The sequence below is a fragment of the Lissotriton vulgaris genome, chromosome 2_1, assembly GCF_964263255.1.
Source record: "Lissotriton vulgaris chromosome 2_1, aLisVul1.2, whole genome shotgun sequence".
Taxonomy (NCBI): Eukaryota; Metazoa; Chordata; class Amphibia; order Caudata; family Salamandridae; genus Lissotriton; species Lissotriton vulgaris.
This window is the reverse complement of record NC_141687.1, coordinates 1726018228-1726036983: the sequence shown is the minus strand read 5'-3', so window position 1 is coordinate 1726036983 and position 18756 is coordinate 1726018228. Positions and strand designations below refer to the sequence as shown.

General features: G+C 45.5%; 1 protein-coding gene across 1 annotated transcript in view; it reads right to left on the bottom strand.

Annotated features, from left to right (window-relative positions):
• The window catches only part of LOC147733193 (mucin-5AC-like), a 245804-nt gene that overhangs the window by 21494 nt on the left and 205554 nt on the right, over nucleotides 1-18756 (bottom strand). The window contains exon 36 of the mRNA XM_086957733.1: nucleotides 14227-14355. Within this exon, the coding sequence (XP_086813859.1) occupies nucleotides 14227-14355 (129 nt within the window). The remainder of the gene's footprint in view (nucleotides 1-14226; nucleotides 14356-18756) is intronic.

The window sequence follows — 18756 nt, the reverse complement described above, 5'->3', positions numbered from 1 at the left end:
ACAAAGTTCAAAAAGAGCGCAGCTTGGGTGTTTGATGCACATCCACCTAGGGCATCCACAAGTACCTCCTGCCCAAATATAAATTCAGGCAGTAAGTCCCAATATCAAAAACATTACACCAGTGCACATCCAAGATAGTCACTTTTATCCCTTGTGCAATTCAGAAATTTCTTGTCCATCAATGTTCTTTATCAGAATCGAATTCCAGTAGCCATATGATGTTGGTAATTCAATTTTATTATTCAATCGACAATGATCCACAGCCAACTATTTTATGAATTGGGTAACATTAATTTACAAATGCTTTCAGGCTGGTGCAACAACTGATGATTCGACAGCACAGGGATCAGCAAATGAAGTGACACATTTTACGCTGAAAGGCACACACATCACACTGCCTTCCTCGATCTCCCCACATTCCAGTTACAGCAAGCATCCACAGTTTGATAGGGCGGAATCAATAAAATGGCAGTCATATACTAGGGTCACATGGTTAACGTGTTCATTTTTCATTTTAACAAAATGTATATAACCCTCTAAAAACGTTTTCCAAATATAGTGGATCTGCGGATCTTATTCAAACAGTTGATGGAGCCACGATCTGCCTTTCTTCAGGTGAATGCATGAAGACATGGTTCTAGTCTTATCTATCGGTGTTCAATGTGTGTGTCCCAGCAGTGCCTTCTGTTTTATCAAGTACCAACCCTCGGGCTGATAGATAAATGGCTCAGTGATTAAAAGTAGCGCATATTTTAGCCCATCTGACACCAGAGCAGTAGAAAAGATGATCCTGACTTTATGAGGTCTGCATAGAAGGGACAATAAAGAAGCACAGGCAAATCTATCAAAGATGTATTGCTAAGTAACTCTTCCAAACCTTTCTAAAAGGGTATTTTTCTTACATGAGTGCAATCTAATTTAGCATTCTAGGAATAATTGATTATTGATCCAAATATATCTGTCACCAAGGGGTCGAGAGCCATGCTGAGGCATAAAGAAGAGAGACCAGCGGACGTTTTTCATGGAGATCAGCGCTGACTTGTAAATCAATTTATCTTTCAGACAAATGTTGAACTTGTGACCGCCTGGAGCCTATCTTTCTTACTATAAACTTTAGAGTATCTGGTTCTTGCCTAAACATCTTTTATTTATTATGCCCCATGTTTGTGTTGCCATACACCTTCATAAGCTTCACACTGTTTTGCAATAGTGTATGGTGACTCAGTTCTAACATGACAATACACTCACAGAATTGCAAGTGTGTTTAAAAGCTAAGACAAGCGGGGCTGGGATAAAGTGTCAAATAAGCAAACTGGGGAAATTAAATTTGTCATAAATCCCAACTTCTCCCACTTGTCCAAAGGGCAAATTAGTTTAGATGTTTGTTCCGATTTTTCTTTAACTGATAAAAGTGATAATAATTCATCCAGTTCATGGACAATAGACAGTTTTCTACAAAGAAAAGTTGCACGCATAAACGTGACCTATAAATTAATAATGTTGATAATATTTATAGTAAACACCGCACACCGAATTTTCACTTGGAGTACAGGTACACAGAGGGTTGTATTGCCTGTCATTGGATTTCCCTCTTCTGCGTACAGTGAACACATGTAATTAGTCACACCTGCTTCTTTATCTACGTGTCATAGAGTGCATTATAAAAGAGGTTGCTGCATGCTTTTTGTCCCACCAAAAAGTTTAGAGTTTAGAAAAAGTGCCCAGCCTCTGCCACTTGAGTACTTCACTCATCCCTGAAGGCATCATGGTTAAAACACCACATTTATTATTACATCGGACCATGTCATTGATCATCACCATGGTCTCAGATTCTTTTCTGATAATAAGGGGGCCCAATTCCATTACCGCCCCCTACAGTCACGAGAATGGACCACAGTGGATTACCTGCAGTCCCTTAGCACCCAGATAACATGCAGGCACCCCTGCCTGTTAAACTCTGTTCTGTTATCCTCACATGTGAAGATCAATGTATTATTCTTCAGCTGTAAACTCAAAGCTTTATGATCTAGGAGAACTGTGTTGTTACCATGCTGACAAACGGATCTCCTGTAAATGATTTGCCTCTGGTTTGAAAACATACTGTAGGAAGTGCTACAGTTATGCCAGAGTGAAACAGGAGCAGCTAAATCCCAGTCCATACATCCAGGCTCATGAGTATAAATTGAAAATGTGCAAATGTGGGCGCTTAATTCACAAATGAGAGTCGTGAGATCAGAGTGGAGATGGAATTAATGCCGGCTAAAAGTCATGGAATGAGTAACGGGACGGGTACTCAAAGGCAGACTCTTCCACCCACCAATTCGCAAAAGCCCACACATACTCACACTCATCCACATGCACATTCACTCACAAGAACATACCCATGCACACGCTCAGTCCCAGCAGACAATGGCAGATAGACACGTATTCATTCAGGTTCACATGAAGCAACATTCAGCAAACACTTAGCAGGCCACAGTAGTTACATTGGGTGGAGGGAAGCAAAAAGGTGTCAGTGGTTTCTGAAGTCTTAAGGGAAAGAAGGGACTGATGGAAGATCATACCATCGCCTCTCATTGGATGACATTGTCATTGGTTAGTCAATAAGAGGAGAATCTTCCCTACCTCTACAATGCACCTGCTGACCCCACCATACTCTGTGACAAGGCGTGAGGGCCCAGGTCTGATTCTAACAGTGACTCTCCCCCTTGTCATGGGGTAGAGGACCTCAATGGGCTTTGCAGTGCTGATAAAGTCATGTCTTTAGGGCTGTGAAATCTTAAGCCAGGAAAAGCTTGGTTGAGGCTGTCAGGCGGCTGTGCATTAGCACATGCAAAATGCCTGGCTGCTTGACCCTGCTATGGTGAGGGTCTGCTACCCTAACACTCCTTATGCATTAAAAAAGCAAGGGGGTGGAACCTCAGAGCCCTGGAGCCCTTAATGACGAGACACCCTTGGCTGGTAGCAAAGCTGCTGGAACAAAATATACTTGATATCTGGTTGATACACCTACAGTGCATATGGCCGGGATGCCTGTCACCCCCTCCTAACACAATCCCCAAGGATGGGAAGACGGACGCAGTTCTGAACTTTTGGAAGGCGGGAGGGAGTTACCCTCCCGGTCGTATTTATTAAAATATGAAACAAAATTAAAACATTAAATTAAAAGTTTCATATCATGTTCAATTTTCATTTATTACATTTCGATGAAGACATATTCATTGGCTAACCTTAACAAATCTCTAGTACAAAGGTTTTTCCTAGCCGAGTCTAACATCCTGCAAATGCATACTTTCTAAATTAAAATTGTACATCCTAGCATTACGGGCCAACGGCAAGGTCGCAACCGGTGTCAGATCCCTACTACCAAAACTCTCGCCCTCACGGTGTGAGTAGCGGCCGCGCAGAGGACTGTACCCTCTGTGCCAACTCCAATTTCCCTTGTCTTGTGGGGGCCCCCATTTTAACTCGACGCCATCTTAAAGGTCGTCCGAGGACCCGTGTGAGGTGTCTGTAAGAAGGCAGCGTGGACTCCCCCTCCCACCCCACACTGTCTATCACATCCGCCGTCACGGATATCCGGGCCCCGGGAAATTCGTAGGAGGTGCATATAGCCGCTTCCTCCCCTGGAAGGGGCCTATGGCCGTCTTCCCCTAGGCGACCCATACTTAGTGGGTGCCGCCTCCCTGTGGGAGGGGCCAATAGCCGCCTCCCCCCGGGCGCTCCCATCCATAGTGGGTGGCGCCCCCCTCTAGGGACCTTGAAATTACTCCTCACCGATCATGACCTTACCGCCCGACCAAAAAATAAATACGACATTTGATTACCTACTAAGGGAGAAAATTATCCTGTTTATTCGCAATATTTGTCTATACTACCAGAAACAGTACCTTAAGACGTTCATCATATCACTAAATTAGACCATTATATACCGCTTAAACAAAGGTAAGAAGATGTTATCAAAGAAAATTACTTTATTGCAGTACTAACATTGCCATAAGGGGCTGGTGGGTGGGTCAAAAATTGCTCCTTGTTCCGTCGAGGGGTCACGTGCAACGAGTGGGTGCAGCTTCCAAGCACAGGAACAAGAGGATGCTTCTTCGTATTCCCGCTCACTTTATTCCTCTTCGGGAGGGCGTGAACCCTCCGCTGGTACGCCTACTGGGCGTGGCCATCGGTGTAGGTGTCTAGGACAACCCCTCTTGGGCGGGAAAAAGGCGCGCCCCGGCTACGCCGCTTCAGGCATACCAGCCGTGACACGCCCCCTGCCCAAAATGGTTTCCCCGGAGGATCCGGGCCCCCGACCATACGTTCGGGGGGACCGAGTGGTTGCCCCTTTCCATATGGCAGGGATGCCTGTCACCCCCTCCCATCACAATCCCCAAGGATGGGAAGACGGACGCAGTTCTGAACTTTTGGAAGGCGGGAGGGAGTTACCCTCCCGGCCGTATTTATTAAAATATGAAACAAAATTAAAACATTAAATTAAAAGTTTCATTTCATGTACAATTTTCATTTATTACATTTCGATGAAGACATATTCATTGGCTAACCTTAACAAATCTCTAGTACAAAGGTTTTTCCTAGCCGAGTCTAACATCCTGCAAATGCATACTTTCTAAATTAAAATTGTACATCCTAGCATTACGGGCCAATGGCAAGGTCGCAACCGGTGTCAGATCCCTACTACCAAAACCCTTGCCCTCACGGTGTGAGTGGCGGCCACGCAGAGGACAATACCCTGTGTGCCAACTCCAATTTCCCTTGTCTTGTGGAGGCCCCCATTTTAACTCGACGCCATCTTCAAAGGTCGTCCGAGGACCCGTGTGAGGTGTCTGTAAGAAGGCAGCGTGGACTCCCCCTCCCACCCCACACTGTCTATCCCATCCGCCGTCGCGGATATCCGGGCCCCGGGAAATTCATAGGAGGTGCATATAGCTGCCTCCTCCCCTGGAAGGGGCCTATGGCCGTCTTCCCCTAGGCGGCCCATACTTAGTGGGTGCCGCCTCCCCATGGGAGGGGCCAATGGCCGCCTCCCCCCGGGCGCTCCCATCCATAGTGGGTGGCGCCCCCCTCTAGGGACCTTGAAATTACTGCTCACCGATCATGACCTTACCGCCACAGGCCGGATAGTTGACCGGCTATCCGGCCCCCCCACAAACTCCTCCTAAAGGTCATGCTTTCTTAAACCCCCTAGCCATGCTATGAAGTCTCCTATGAGTAAGACATTCCCCTCCCTGGACAAGTGAACCCCATCATCGAGATACATGTGATCCCCCCGAATACACCCATGCGGAATACTGTGCAACTGCGCCGAGCGAAACAACCTACCAATTTTGTTGTTGACCTTTTTTACTGAATGGTTCAGTGCCGACACCGAGAGGCCTCCCCGCCACACCTTCCTGGGAATCATGTGGGACCATGCTATCGTGCACCCCGGGATCCTTCTCGCTAGCCAGCTAACGGTAGACAAAACTCGCTCGAGTAGTACTCGCCTACCGAGTGTCACCATGTCATTGCTCCCCAGGTGTACTATGATTACAGATGGCGGTGACCTCTGCCGCCCTAAGAGTACCTCGACAAAAGATTCAAACTGGTCAATACAGAGCCCGCCCCTTCCGTGGAAGGTCACTCTGTACCCGTATTCCCCAGCTGCGTGAGTCACGTCACCTGCTTTGAATACGTCCCCGGCCCGCCTCACGTATGAGTGGCCCACGACCCACACCACTCTCTCCTCAGCCGGTGATCTCTGACCGCTGGTCCCCTGGTGCCGGGTCGACTGCAAATTCTGCCCCGCATAACATGCTCGCGAAACTGTAAATCAAACAGAAGACAAGAAGCGTGAGTGCATGTAACTTGACTTCACAACATGTGCAATCGCACATACCTTTTAAAACAATTCGAGGACCATCGTCCCAGTTGTTTCACCTCTTCAACACTCTAACCCCTGGCTGTAGCCTCAGTAGCAGCCCCTATCCTAAAGGAGTGGGTCCCAAAATCGCACGGGTCCAAGCCCGCAGCTGCGATTGCCATTATTAGCACCCTCTGAAACTGAAACCTCGTCAGTGGGGTGGCATCAATGTGTCTCAGCAGGCTCCCCCCCATGTATCCGCCCTTCGCGCCAAATATTCCTCAACGCACTTTACCAGGCACATTGGGGACCCTCGCATGCGCTGGACAACAATACTGTCTCCCATAGCTCTCTGGTCAGTCTTGGACTTGGCTATTGTGACTACCATTGAATCACCCCTAATCAGGATGTGATCCCGACACAGACCTCCCTCCACATCTTTCTTATTCTTTGCGACCAGTTCGCTCACCCGCATAGCCCCATGGAACGCTAATGCGAAAGCTGCCCGGAACAGAACTGCTTCGAAATGGGAGGAACATGTCGTGGGAAGTATCGATATAAGCAGGGACAACCTTTCTAACCCAATCGGGCGCCTCTCGTCTACTGTACGACCTTCCAGGCGTTGCCAACCACGAAGGGCTTTCTTTACCAAAAAGGACAATGTCGGGTCCTTGATACCATGCGCCTGCGCCATGAATGAAATGGCGGCCCGGTGCCTATTGGCCGTTGCTACTGATCGGCCTTCCCTGTGTAATGCTACCAGAAACTCTAGGAAGCAATCCTCCTGACCCCATTTGTCCACCCCTGCCGGACCCAAAAATGCACAATAGGAACGAAACGCTCCTTCGTATGCCTTCCTCGTCCTGAGGGCTAAGCTTGCTGCCACGAGGTCTTGTAATCCGGGGCACCGAGTAGCCAGAGTGCTTCGGGAAATGGTGCCGCCGCTAGGTCCGCAGAAGGTAGATAACCCCTGAAAGCCTGCATGTGTGAACGAGAGAGTGCATCAGCAGCCTGATTCAGTACACCCGGCACATGTTTCGCCCTGAATTGCACGTTCAGTCTCATGCAAAGTAGTACGATTTCCTTCAATAATCTCAATATCCACTTGCAGCGTGCTGCCTGATTATTTATACATTCAACAACAGTCATATTGTCGGACCAAAACACCACAGAGCGATCTCTGAACTCATCCGGCCATGCCATCAGAGCCACAAAAATGGGGAATAACTCGAGGAACCCAATGTTACCTGTGAGACCGCTGGTGTGCCACCACGTCGGCCATGTTTGCGCCGACCATCGATTACCAAAGATGGCGCCAAATCCCACGCTCCCCTCCGAGTCGGTCCACAAACCCAGCTCGTCCGAAGACGCTAGCGGCTTGTTCCACACCACTCGACCGTTGAAATCCGCCAGAAATGCCAACCATATGCGCATGTCCTGGCGAACCTCTGCAGACAGTCTCGTGCGGTGGTGTCCTTCCCTGAGACCAACCATAGCTTGTGCGATAGAGCGGGAAAAGGGGCGGGCCATTGGTATCACTCTTAGGGCAAAGTTAAGCTGACCCACTGCTTGTTGTAACTGATGGAGGGTAACTTTCTCCTTGCTAAGGCACAGTTCCAGGGAAGCCCTGAATTTCGCTACTTTCCCTACTGGCAAACGGAAACATCCCTCCACAGAATCGAGCTCAATTCCCAGAAACTCGAGTGAAGTAGATGGTCCAACCGTCTTACCTGGTGCCAATGGCACTCCGAATCCCTTCATGAGGGTGCAAAATTCCTGTAGCGCCTGCGCACATTTTGTGTCGCCGGCTGCCCCCAAGAACAAAAAATCATCCAAGTAATGCATAACATGGCTATGGCCAGTGGCTTTGGTGAATGCCCATTCCAAAAAACAGCTGAATTTCTCAAAATAAGCACAAGAGATGGAGCAACCCATTGGCTTACATCTATCCATGTAGTAACGTCCCTGGAACACAAAGCCTAACAGACGCTGATCCCGTGGGTGTATCGGGGGCAACCGGAACGCCGACTCGATATATCTGACTTCGCCATCAGCGCTCCGGGCCCCAGGCGATTCAACATGGTGACGGCATCATCGAAGGATGCGTACCGCACCGAACAAACTCCCGGGTCAATCGCATCGTTCACCGAGAGACCCCTCGGAGCTGACAAGTTATGGATCAGCCTAAATTCCCCCGGGTCCTTCTTGGGAACCACTCCTAACGGGGAACAGATGAAATTAGTTACTGGCGGGTGCATATATGGGCCAGCAACCCGGCCAAGGGCAACCTCTTTTGCAATCTTCCTCTCCACCACCGCTGGATTATGCTGAGCCGACAGTTGGTTTCTACAAAGTGGTTCCCCACGAAAATCCCCCGCCGGGATGTGGAAACCATATAAGAAGCCATTCCTCAACACCCCAGCGGAGACATGATCAGGGTATTCGTTTAGCCAGGGGATCATTGCCATGATATCGACGGGGGTAGGTAGTGGTACACAGTGGTCCCCTCAGTCTTGTTTGGACCCTCCTCTACCCCTCGTCCCACTATTCCTGGATCTGCATGAACTCTCGGGGTGCGAGGAATTCCCGCAACCTGCACACGCATGTCTGAACTTACATGTCCCGTGTGGCCTGGTGCAATTGCCCCTGTTAAAATTCCAACAGACCCCTCTCTTACCCCCAGTCGCCACCGGGGCCCGCTCGAAAGGGCATCGCGGGCTGTTGGCGGGAAGGCCCCGACCCATTTCCGCCTAGCGAGGACGACTTCGTCGCGCCCGGCAGGAGCTGTTTCTGCCAAGAAATTGAGTCGAGACAATCCCACGTCAGAGATGAATCGTACTCCTTGGCCTTACAGAACTTCATATCGTAACCCATCCACTCATTGCCCTCATACGTTTCATAAAAATCCATTATTCGTGCCTGATAGCAGGACAATTCGGGCAAAACCTCGGGCTTACGTTCCCCAATAATTGCAGTAAACATCGCAAAGGCCTTGGCCCAATTTGTGATTGTCTCATCAACCCTGAATCCCGCCATTTTTGCTCGCCATACACTCGGGTGCCACAAATCTTTCTGCATCTTAGCATACTCCATCTCGCGATGGTCAGTCAGCAAAGAAAACATATGTACATACTTATCAGCCCATATCAATTCTTTCGTGGCCAACGGTATATGTTGTACCACCCTCTCCCGTCTTGAGGGCAAAGACCCCTCCCTCGCCATTGGCAATGCCTGCTTACCCGGCTCCATTGTTGTTCCCGCTGTTTTTCTGACGCCAGCTGCCGGTCCTTCCAAGGTCACCTGTGGGGGGACAAGAGGGAGATTCGCCTTCGCGGCATCTCGCGACTGCCGCAACTGCTGCATTAGTAACTTGGCCTCTTCGGCCGTGTCTTCAGGTGCCGTAACACCCCCTGTTTTTCTGCCAAGCCATGCGGCCAACTGGGCGGCTAATTCTGGAGGCATGTCCTCCTCGTTGGCGGGCGTAACAACAACCGTAATCGGTTGACCCGCGACCGGGATTGGTACCGGGGCCTCGACTGGAATGGCCGGGCTTGCCGGGGGTACCTCGGGAACCAGGACCTCCTCCCTGTCGCCCTATTCCTGACCCGTTTACCCCTACCCGCGGGGACAACTCCCGGCAATGCCGGGCCTATTACCTTCTTTGGTTTACCCGTATTGTTCATCGCAGCCATCTGCTTCTTCATGCTCGCCATATCTCTTATCAGCATGCGAAGCATCTGGTCAGTCCCGGACTTCTTTCCTGCCTTCTTGCCAGGCATTGTTATCGAATATTCAATCCGAGTTGATCAACAGAGTCCTGGATCCTTAGCCTCGAAGTCGCTGAAAGAGAAACACAAGAATTACAAGTTCTCAAAAATTGCTCCTTGTTCCGTCGAGGGCTCACGTGCAACGAGTGGGTGCAGCTTCCAAGCACAGGAACAAGAGGATGCTTCTTCGGATTCCCGCTCTCTTTATTCCTCTTCGGGAGGGCGTGAACCCTCCGCTGGTACGCCTACTGGGTGTGGCCATCGGTGTAGGTGTCTAGGACAACCCCTCTTGGGCGGGAAAAAGGCGCGCCCCGGCTACGCCGCTTCGGGCATACCAGCCGTGACACGCCCCCTGCCCAAAATGGTTTCCCGGGAGGATCCGGGCCCCCGACCATACGTTCGGGGGGACCGAGTGGTCGCCCCATTCCATTTGTATCCCTCTACTTTATATTAAGTGGACTCAGTAGCCAGAAAGAGTTAAAAGGACCGAGTATACAGAAATAGACTTGCTGAATGTTTCCAAATCAAGTGCAGGGCTTCCATTGCAAAGTTATAGAAATAATTATGATACATTCAATTCTATTTAAATTATTAAAAATGCTGTATTACAATATTACTTAAAATATCAAATGCCACACGTGTTTCACCAAATGGCTCCTGAAGGGCAATTTCATTAAAGCTGCGATTTCACATCAAAGCTATTACAATTTGACTAGAATTCTTATTGCTCAATTTCATTGTAAAAAGATCTTCCAACGATGTTAACTAACAGACTTAAATCGGTGAACGCTGTCCTCATTTATCACTCCCAGTTGGGCTTTGTCCTGGACAGATTGTCCAGGAAACATCTTCAGATTTACAGCTACACCTACGGCAGACCTAAAGTGACTTCATTCGCAAATGGCCCTCTCATTAGACGCCAAGATGTCACTTCACATAGTTGAAGGTACATGTTTAGGACCTTGGCCTAGATGGACGTGGGACAGAACTTCTCTACTTATAATCAATATAAATATCAGAACCAACGGCCAGGATAGGCAACGATGGGCTTTATCGGACCCTTCGTACATACATAGAGGAACAATTCAAGGCTGCCGGTCACCCCCTCTTCTATTTCTTCTGGCAATGGTAATTCTGGATGCTACCATTTGCAAAATCAACACATTCCAGTATACAAACTTAGACCACGGAGATTAACCCCTTCAGCGTGGCGCAAATTTTCGCGCTGTGCTGAAGGTTCTAATGAGCCTATCGGCTCATGACGGAACGGTTCCGTCATGAGCACAGCTCAACCGACGCTCATGACGGAACCGTTCCGTCATGAGCATGGAAGGGGTTAAGACATTCTTGTATGGAGATACCATTTTGTTAATGCTTGAAAATCCCAGAGACTCCATAGCTTGCTGAGAGAAAAGTAAAGTAAAGGAGACCTCCACTTTCTTGGATTATAAGGTTAGAGCCATAAAATGTGAGTCTCTGGCCATACCTCGGCATGTAGCACACTATTCATCCAAGTGGATCATTAAGAACTTAAAATGTTGCAGGGCATTGTTAAATACGGGACTCTAAAGTCAAGTGTGCTGCAAGACAAAATGGCTCCTCTAATAGCAAAAATAATAGCTGGCTTTGAAAGGTGGAAATTATTGAGGCTTTCTCTGCAGAGAAGAGCACACCCTGTTAAAGCGATGGAGGCACCAATTCCAACTATGTTTTTGAGGCACTGCCTTGAAAGTTCCAAAAAATCATACTTCATCGGTTTGGTGGCCTTATAAAAGCTTATGTGTGTGGCAATGATCAGCTGAGGTGCCACATGTCTAAACGGTATGCAACAAGATTTAAGCCTGCTAGATAGGGCATCCTACTACGAGACCTACCAGCATTCACAAATTGTGTATCCCTCCTACCCCTCAATGAGACTCCAGAATAGGTATACAGCAATTTGAACCTCCACATGAAGCAGGCAACCCCTTGTTGCATGCAGTGTTTCCAATTGGAATTCGGTACAAGTTTTGTAAAACCCAATGCACTTTGGAACTTCAATGCTCATCTTTATTGTAATTCTGATCGCATTGTGGGCCGTGCATTCTACTGGCAAGATTGGAATCTTATCTTAGGTAATTCCCTTGAAGGTGGTATTGTTAAATTCTTTTACTCTGTCAAACAAGAATCTAACTTAATGGATGACCATTGAAGGCAGTATCGCCAGCTGTTTCATTACTTAAGCAGATGACTACAACCTGGAATGTCTGCACCTCGAGACTCACTACATTTTTCTCACCTTAAAATGTGGGGGTGTTGTAGTGAAGTGGTCTCACACCTTTGCTGGATTCTAATTTAAGGTGTTGTACTGCATGCTTGGGACCTGAGAGAAGCTCATGAAAGGCTTACCCTTGTCAGAGTGGTGCATTGCTGGCACTGGTCACCTCTGTGTCCTCGTAAGGTAGGCCTCTGCCAACATTCCTTCCGTTGGAAGTATCATCGAAATACATTGTTTTTCTCATACTATGGTCCTGCAATGCACTGCATATTTACTGGAACAGAATATGACAATCTTGAAAAGATTGTGTGGCTCGAACATTATGCCTTCCACCCCACTATCCTTATCTGATGACATGTCAGATTGAATAATCAGCACAGAACGTGGTCTCTGTGGATATCACAAAAACATGCAACCTTCATAGAAGGAATCTCCATATCCTTTGACATATGAGAATGGTGATATCGTCAGTAGGAACCTAGGCGAGGCTGAGTTACGAATTAAAAGGCAAGTTGCAAAAATCTGAGACCCTCTAAAGAACGCCTCTAGCAGCCAAGAAGCTGATGGATTAATAAGTGTACAGGTTCACTTATTGCAGTACTGTTGCATTCTATTGTCATAAAGCTGAAAATAGGTGATGTCCCTTTACTTACTATCCCTTTCTTTTTGGGTTTATACTTTTTATTTTGGGGGAGGATCTTCCATTTTCAATTTTATTTTAAACATTCCATTTAGCTTCTGTGATGCTTACAAGCTGGTTGAGGATGTCGGGAATGCATTTGTATTGAAAACATAAGTTAATGCTGGAAACCCAAGATTTGGAAACTTAGATTTCTAGAAATCCTGATGAGTGTGTCTCTGCGAAACCCATGTTGGGGAGCATGGAGGGGATCAGTGATTTACCCCTCATCCATCTTTGGCTGACTTGAGAATGGGGGGAAGCGGGAGGTTACTGTGCAGGGGTTTATAAAGCAGAGAGTGGTACTATACACTGGGCCTGCACAGTGGCTCGTACTGTATAGAGGGTTCATATTGTAACATTATTCCATACTCTACTGGCCATTCTCACTGGAAAATGTCTCATTTTGTATGTCAGATCATAATATGCAAACGGTGCATAATGCACATGGTCTCATACTCTATAGGAGGCTCTTACTATGCAGGACATCATACCACACACATGCCTATACTGTATTAGGGTCTCATATTGTGCAAAGGACCCTAACACTCCCTTAAGACCCAATCTACTCTAACCTTTCCCAGAGAGACTTCTTTGCACCCAGCCATTCACAGGACTGGAAACATCAGACAAGGTGTAATAATTATCTTTGGTATTTTAGGTGAAATAACGCTGTCTGAAATAGATGGGATAGTGCTACAATGAGAAAGATATAAGCAGGTAGGTCTTGTAGATAAATGTTTTAGATTCATTCTTCAAGTTACTTCATAGGTTACAGGTTACAGGAAGATGGTAAGATCCATATTATGCCTCACCAGGAGCAGCCTCCTTGCTGCTCAGTCCATCCGCTCCACTGATTCTCTCTTCAACACAAACACCCTGAACATTCTAAATGACATCACCATTGGCTGAGTAGCAAGGCAGAGAACCACCATAGGGAGGATGCATTAACCAATAACTAGATTATAACACATCTCCCCCAATAAAGATTATAGAAAATCAAATGTATGATAAGACACACATTCAACATGTCCAATAACTTCATCAAAACATTACATACCCATCCAATGAAGGAAAAATGGGTAAACACGAGCAAAAGTGTTACATTCTTTAAAACAGTGGATGCTCACCCACATTAATTCATTCCCCATACTCAACTTAGCACAAGGAATAACTCACTCTTCAAACTATGGGCACCACACCACTACATAACACAGAGTACCCATCACACCTCACACTCAAGGCACACACAGTGGCAGGACCGGGGACTCCCAACCCTCTACTGCACTTACACACAGGGTAACATCACAACCCTAAAACAGTGGATACCAAACACCACCTCGCCTCACATTCAAGGCACAATACTAATGCCAGGACCAGGGACTCCCAACCCTCTACTGCACTACACACAGGGTAACATCACAACTCTAAAACAGTGGACATCAAACACCACCTAGTCTCACACTCACTGCACAACACTACAGTAGGACCAGGGACTCACAACCCTCTACAGCACTACAGACACACCAGGTAGATTATCCAAATGCCTACATATGACAAAGCGATATTGTTCTGGTTGTATATGTGACTGAACACCAGGGTTTCCTTCAATTACAGATGTTCCAAGGAATGTTTGTTTGAAGACACAGAAAATTGAACGCACAGTACTCACCGGCTGGCAGTCAGTAATGCAGCTGATAGGCTGACACAGCACCATGTTAAGCTGGGAGCCTTGGTCCATCTCCTCGCTACAGTTGCAGAGGCTACAAGAGCCAATGCCTGCTGGAACTGGGGATAAGGGCTGCCAGGGGACAAGGAAAAACATATTATCTTCACAATTGGATGTTGATAGGTGGTATTAACTTGTGAGTCTCTATTCCTTGTGTGGTGAGCTGGTTTCTGGAATGCTGAGAATGATTAATGTATTGGAATGTTGCCATGTGACATTGAGTGGAAGCTCGGAGATGGGGCAGTGGGAGGGATGATGGAACCTTGACTGGCCCTACCTGCCGTTGATGCAACCTAAGAGCCTAACAAGAAATTATGAACTGACGTACATGAGTCGCTCACTCCAGACTCTTGTATGAAGACCCTACCCTTTGACTTCAACATTTTGATAAGTTGTTAGGGATCTGCATGAACATGCAGCAAAACTCTGGTGACAGGATCTATTAATGCCAGAGGAGAACGTCTGGCCTTGTAACCGAAGAGGACTAGTTTGGGTTTGACCAACATCAAAAGTACCCGGAAATGGCTGTTAGCTAACCCTGCTAGTTAGAGGAGCACAGTGAGGATGGGCAATATTTGGCAAGGGGGTCTTTCCTTCACTCATTTATTTACTTTTGATTCCTTATGGATCATGGTTAGCAGTTTTGGGAAGGGAATGGAATGTCTATCTGCATGTATTGCAAACTGGGGACAGAGCAGTACACTGTACAAGGAGAATTCAGAGGGGAATCCTTGTAATGTGCCAACGTGGGGAAGAGCATAACCCCATTGTGAGACGATTCTAAGAAGCACAAGAGGAGAAGTATCATGTTACAAGTGGTTGTAAGGGAAAGTAGCCCTTGAAGTGAAAATGTAGGGGAAGTGTAGTGCCTTGTGTTGTTGTGGGTGACAGCCAGAAGATTTGCTTGACTGAGTACGTCTTTGCCAGCCGATCTGGTCTGGTGTTAATGGTTATTTTGTCAGATACCTCAAGTGTTTGATTGTTATGTTGTATCAACAATCTTTCAACATGCATCTACTGAGGCTGTAATTCTGTTTAGAAGAAATTGTCCTTCTGGTATTGTGAACGTTGCTTGTGAGAGATGGATAAATGTGCGAGTTTGTTGTCTGTGTCTGTGTCACGTGTAGTTTACTAGTATGATGTGGAAGTCTGGGGACATTGTGCGTCAGTGTAATTTCGATGACAGGTTTATAGCTGGAGTCTGGTTGAGGCATTTTTTTAGATAAACAGAAGTATGGTTAAACTTTCTGGTTTTGTTTTGTTTGCACCTTGAATGTATCCATGTAGGATGATGTAGAACCCTTGTTAAAGGAAACAGATATCTTATGTTCCCCGTCCAACACGTGACTGGGCATTCATGACTATATGCCCTTCGTGTATAAATGTTAGCCCTGCGTACGAGCGTTACTGCCGTTATGACGAGCACAGCTCGTCATGAGTTCACGGCCACTGTGGCTCATGACGAGCTGAGCTCGTCATGAGCATGGGAGGGGTTAAAACTTAAAGCAACATTTAAACACTTCCAAACAACATGTAGACAAAAAGTGGCAGAGTATCAAAAATGTGTGCACAAATATACTAGCGATGCACATTTTAAGGGGGCCAACTGCACTGTCAGCCAGCTTTGAACAGCTGATGCCCTAATGAATATTCAGTTGCCAGGCTTTCGTCTTGCTCATGTACATTTCCTGCCTGCCTTTGCTGATGACAGTATGGTCTAGTTCATGCAGTGTTGGGGCTGAAATGGTGAAGACATGGCATAAGGGACCTATTTTTATGATTTTGACTTTGCATGCATTCTTCATTGTTAGGATTAAAACTTTGGAAGCATTACAACTGAATGTGAAAGCGCAATGCTCACAGTCACCATGAGAAAATGAATTTCTGTGGTTGCATGCTTCACTGATTAGATTGCCTTATTGTATCCTCGATCTGAAAGTAGTGAAATGAAAATGTGGATTTCCACAACTGTTTTGCATTCATTCGTATGAAAAAAATGCTGCCATTGGGTCAACCATGCCCACAACAATCTCCATTTTGCTAAGAAAAAAGGACAGGTTTGTAAACAATTCTGCATTTTTGTCTGTCTTTTGTTTTACACAAAAATGAGGATTTATGGAGGAATTCAACTTGGAGATTTTTGCAAGTCCTATTTGCGCAGCTGGGTTTGATTGTACATATTGTTTGAGAATATGTCCAGTTGAATTACAGATATATGAACCTGGATTGCACAGACCTCTCATCATCGCATGTAAGGGTCTGTAAATGTGTAATTCTTCCACATCTATCTTTTTTCTACAGTTGGAAAATTTCATGTGAATTCTTTATTTCTACACAAGACCTGTAAAAATGGGGATGGAAGGTGCATGTTACCACACTTTCTGCACAGCTTGGAAGAGTACGCTAGTTTGGTTATAGCTACTGAAAATGTTTGTGAGTATCCACACAGCTATACCTTTATTAATGTTTCCCTTATTTGGTTTGCGTTAATGTTCTGAAAACGCTGATGCAGTCTTGAGAACTGCCACGGATTCCTATTGTTACCACTGTATCCCAAAGGAATGTGGAAAAGTCTGCCAATGCAACAGGAATACTGCATGTGTAATAACTATTACTGTTTTTTTAATTGTCTGTTATTATTGCAAAATATACAATTGTATTCACACATAGAAAATTATTTTGAATCAAATACTTTATGTCTAAGAATTAATAATGTGTAAATGCAAATGGTCCTCTTCAATTGTCTGTTGTAAGGAACACACGGCATGCTTTCGTTTTTCTACATTAATTTGCACGGTACCCTTTATAACATATTTTAAATTGTCTTAATTCACCTGGGTTGAAGATGTTTCAGTATCTGAGTCATCTACACAAAATACTGTACTAACAGATTGATTGTCCGATATTTGACATCATATTACTTCCTGAAAGACGTAGGTTAAACAGAAATGGTAGTACTATTCATCACTAAAACCTTTAGTACAAGCCAGTGTATAACATGTTCCCGCTTTTTTCATTAGTTAGTGTGAAAAATATATTCTGTTTGGGAGGGATTTTCTAAATTTTTCTCTCATAATGTGAAATGTCTGCGAGATTTATAGCTCGATTTTTAATTGTGACCTGTAAATAAATTGAGTGTCGAGTAGCTAACAGTACTTAGGGTAATCATCTCAATGTAAAAATCTGGAAAGTCAGAAAGGTTAGCGATGCCTATAAATCCATTTTGCATTGATTTTACTCACAATGTGCAAATCTAAAACTGAGTTTTTGGAAATTGAGTCTATTCCCATAGGTCATAATTTAGACAACCTGGCTGTTGAAATAGCAAATTAACTAGTGCCAGTTAACTAACTAATTAGTGACCATTCTTCTGGATTTGGCTCGACGGCACTTCTTGGCCACACTTCAGCCGGCTCACACTAACACATTTTAGAAGACTACTAGGTCATCCTCCTCAGATCCCTTTTAATGTATGTTAGCCAGCTGCACATATGAATATAGATCTAAATCTGCTCCCTTGAACCAACATGAATACCTCAAATTAAAATCCCCCCACCTCAAATGAGACCTCACACACCTCAAATGAGAATTCATACACACCACAGATAATCATACAAACGCCTTAAAATACAATTCAAATGCTTCACTCGAGTATTCACACATGCCTTAAATCATCATGCACAAAGACAAATACAAATTCCTCAAGGTCAAGTCACCATATGATCAACAAGAATCAGCATTCGGATAAGCCAAATCGAAATACACTCTCTGAATGCATAGAAATAACATTCACACACTTATAACCAGAGTCCACAGGTCTAGGAACACCATTCTCAAACTTAAAATACTCATGCCATCCATGTGGCTTAAACTGACATTGATATACCTTACAACATGACTTGAGCACTTCGGATCAACTTGTGTTCAAGAATTTCAAATTTTACTCCATCTGAATGAGCTTTTATATATATTTATATTAATAAGTGTTCTCTCACTACAGACCAGAAGCACACAACACATCGGCTGCTTTGCATCACAAATAAGTATTTGCACTTCTCAAATCAACATTATGCAACAGAATCTGGCATCACACCACAAAACAACATCAACCACGTCGAAACAGCATCCAACAGTATTTAAACTACTCAACCTACCGTAAAAAACTGGTCCCAAAGAATTCAGAGTTCAGACACTATAAACATACTTTTCACACCTTAAATTATCATCACTGGCTCCAAGTCAACATCTCAAGTGGCAGATCCGCATTCCACCCAAAAAAACTAAATTTGAACACAAATACTTTAAATCAAAAGCACACGTCAAAATGTAAACATTGTAATGCACCATTTTTATGAGTACCCACTTCAACTCATTCGATTCAGGACAACATACCGGAAATTACTGGGGAAGTGCCCCCAATAGAATAGGCTAACCCTTATTTGGCTGTTTCTCAGGGCTCAACAGATTGCAAAT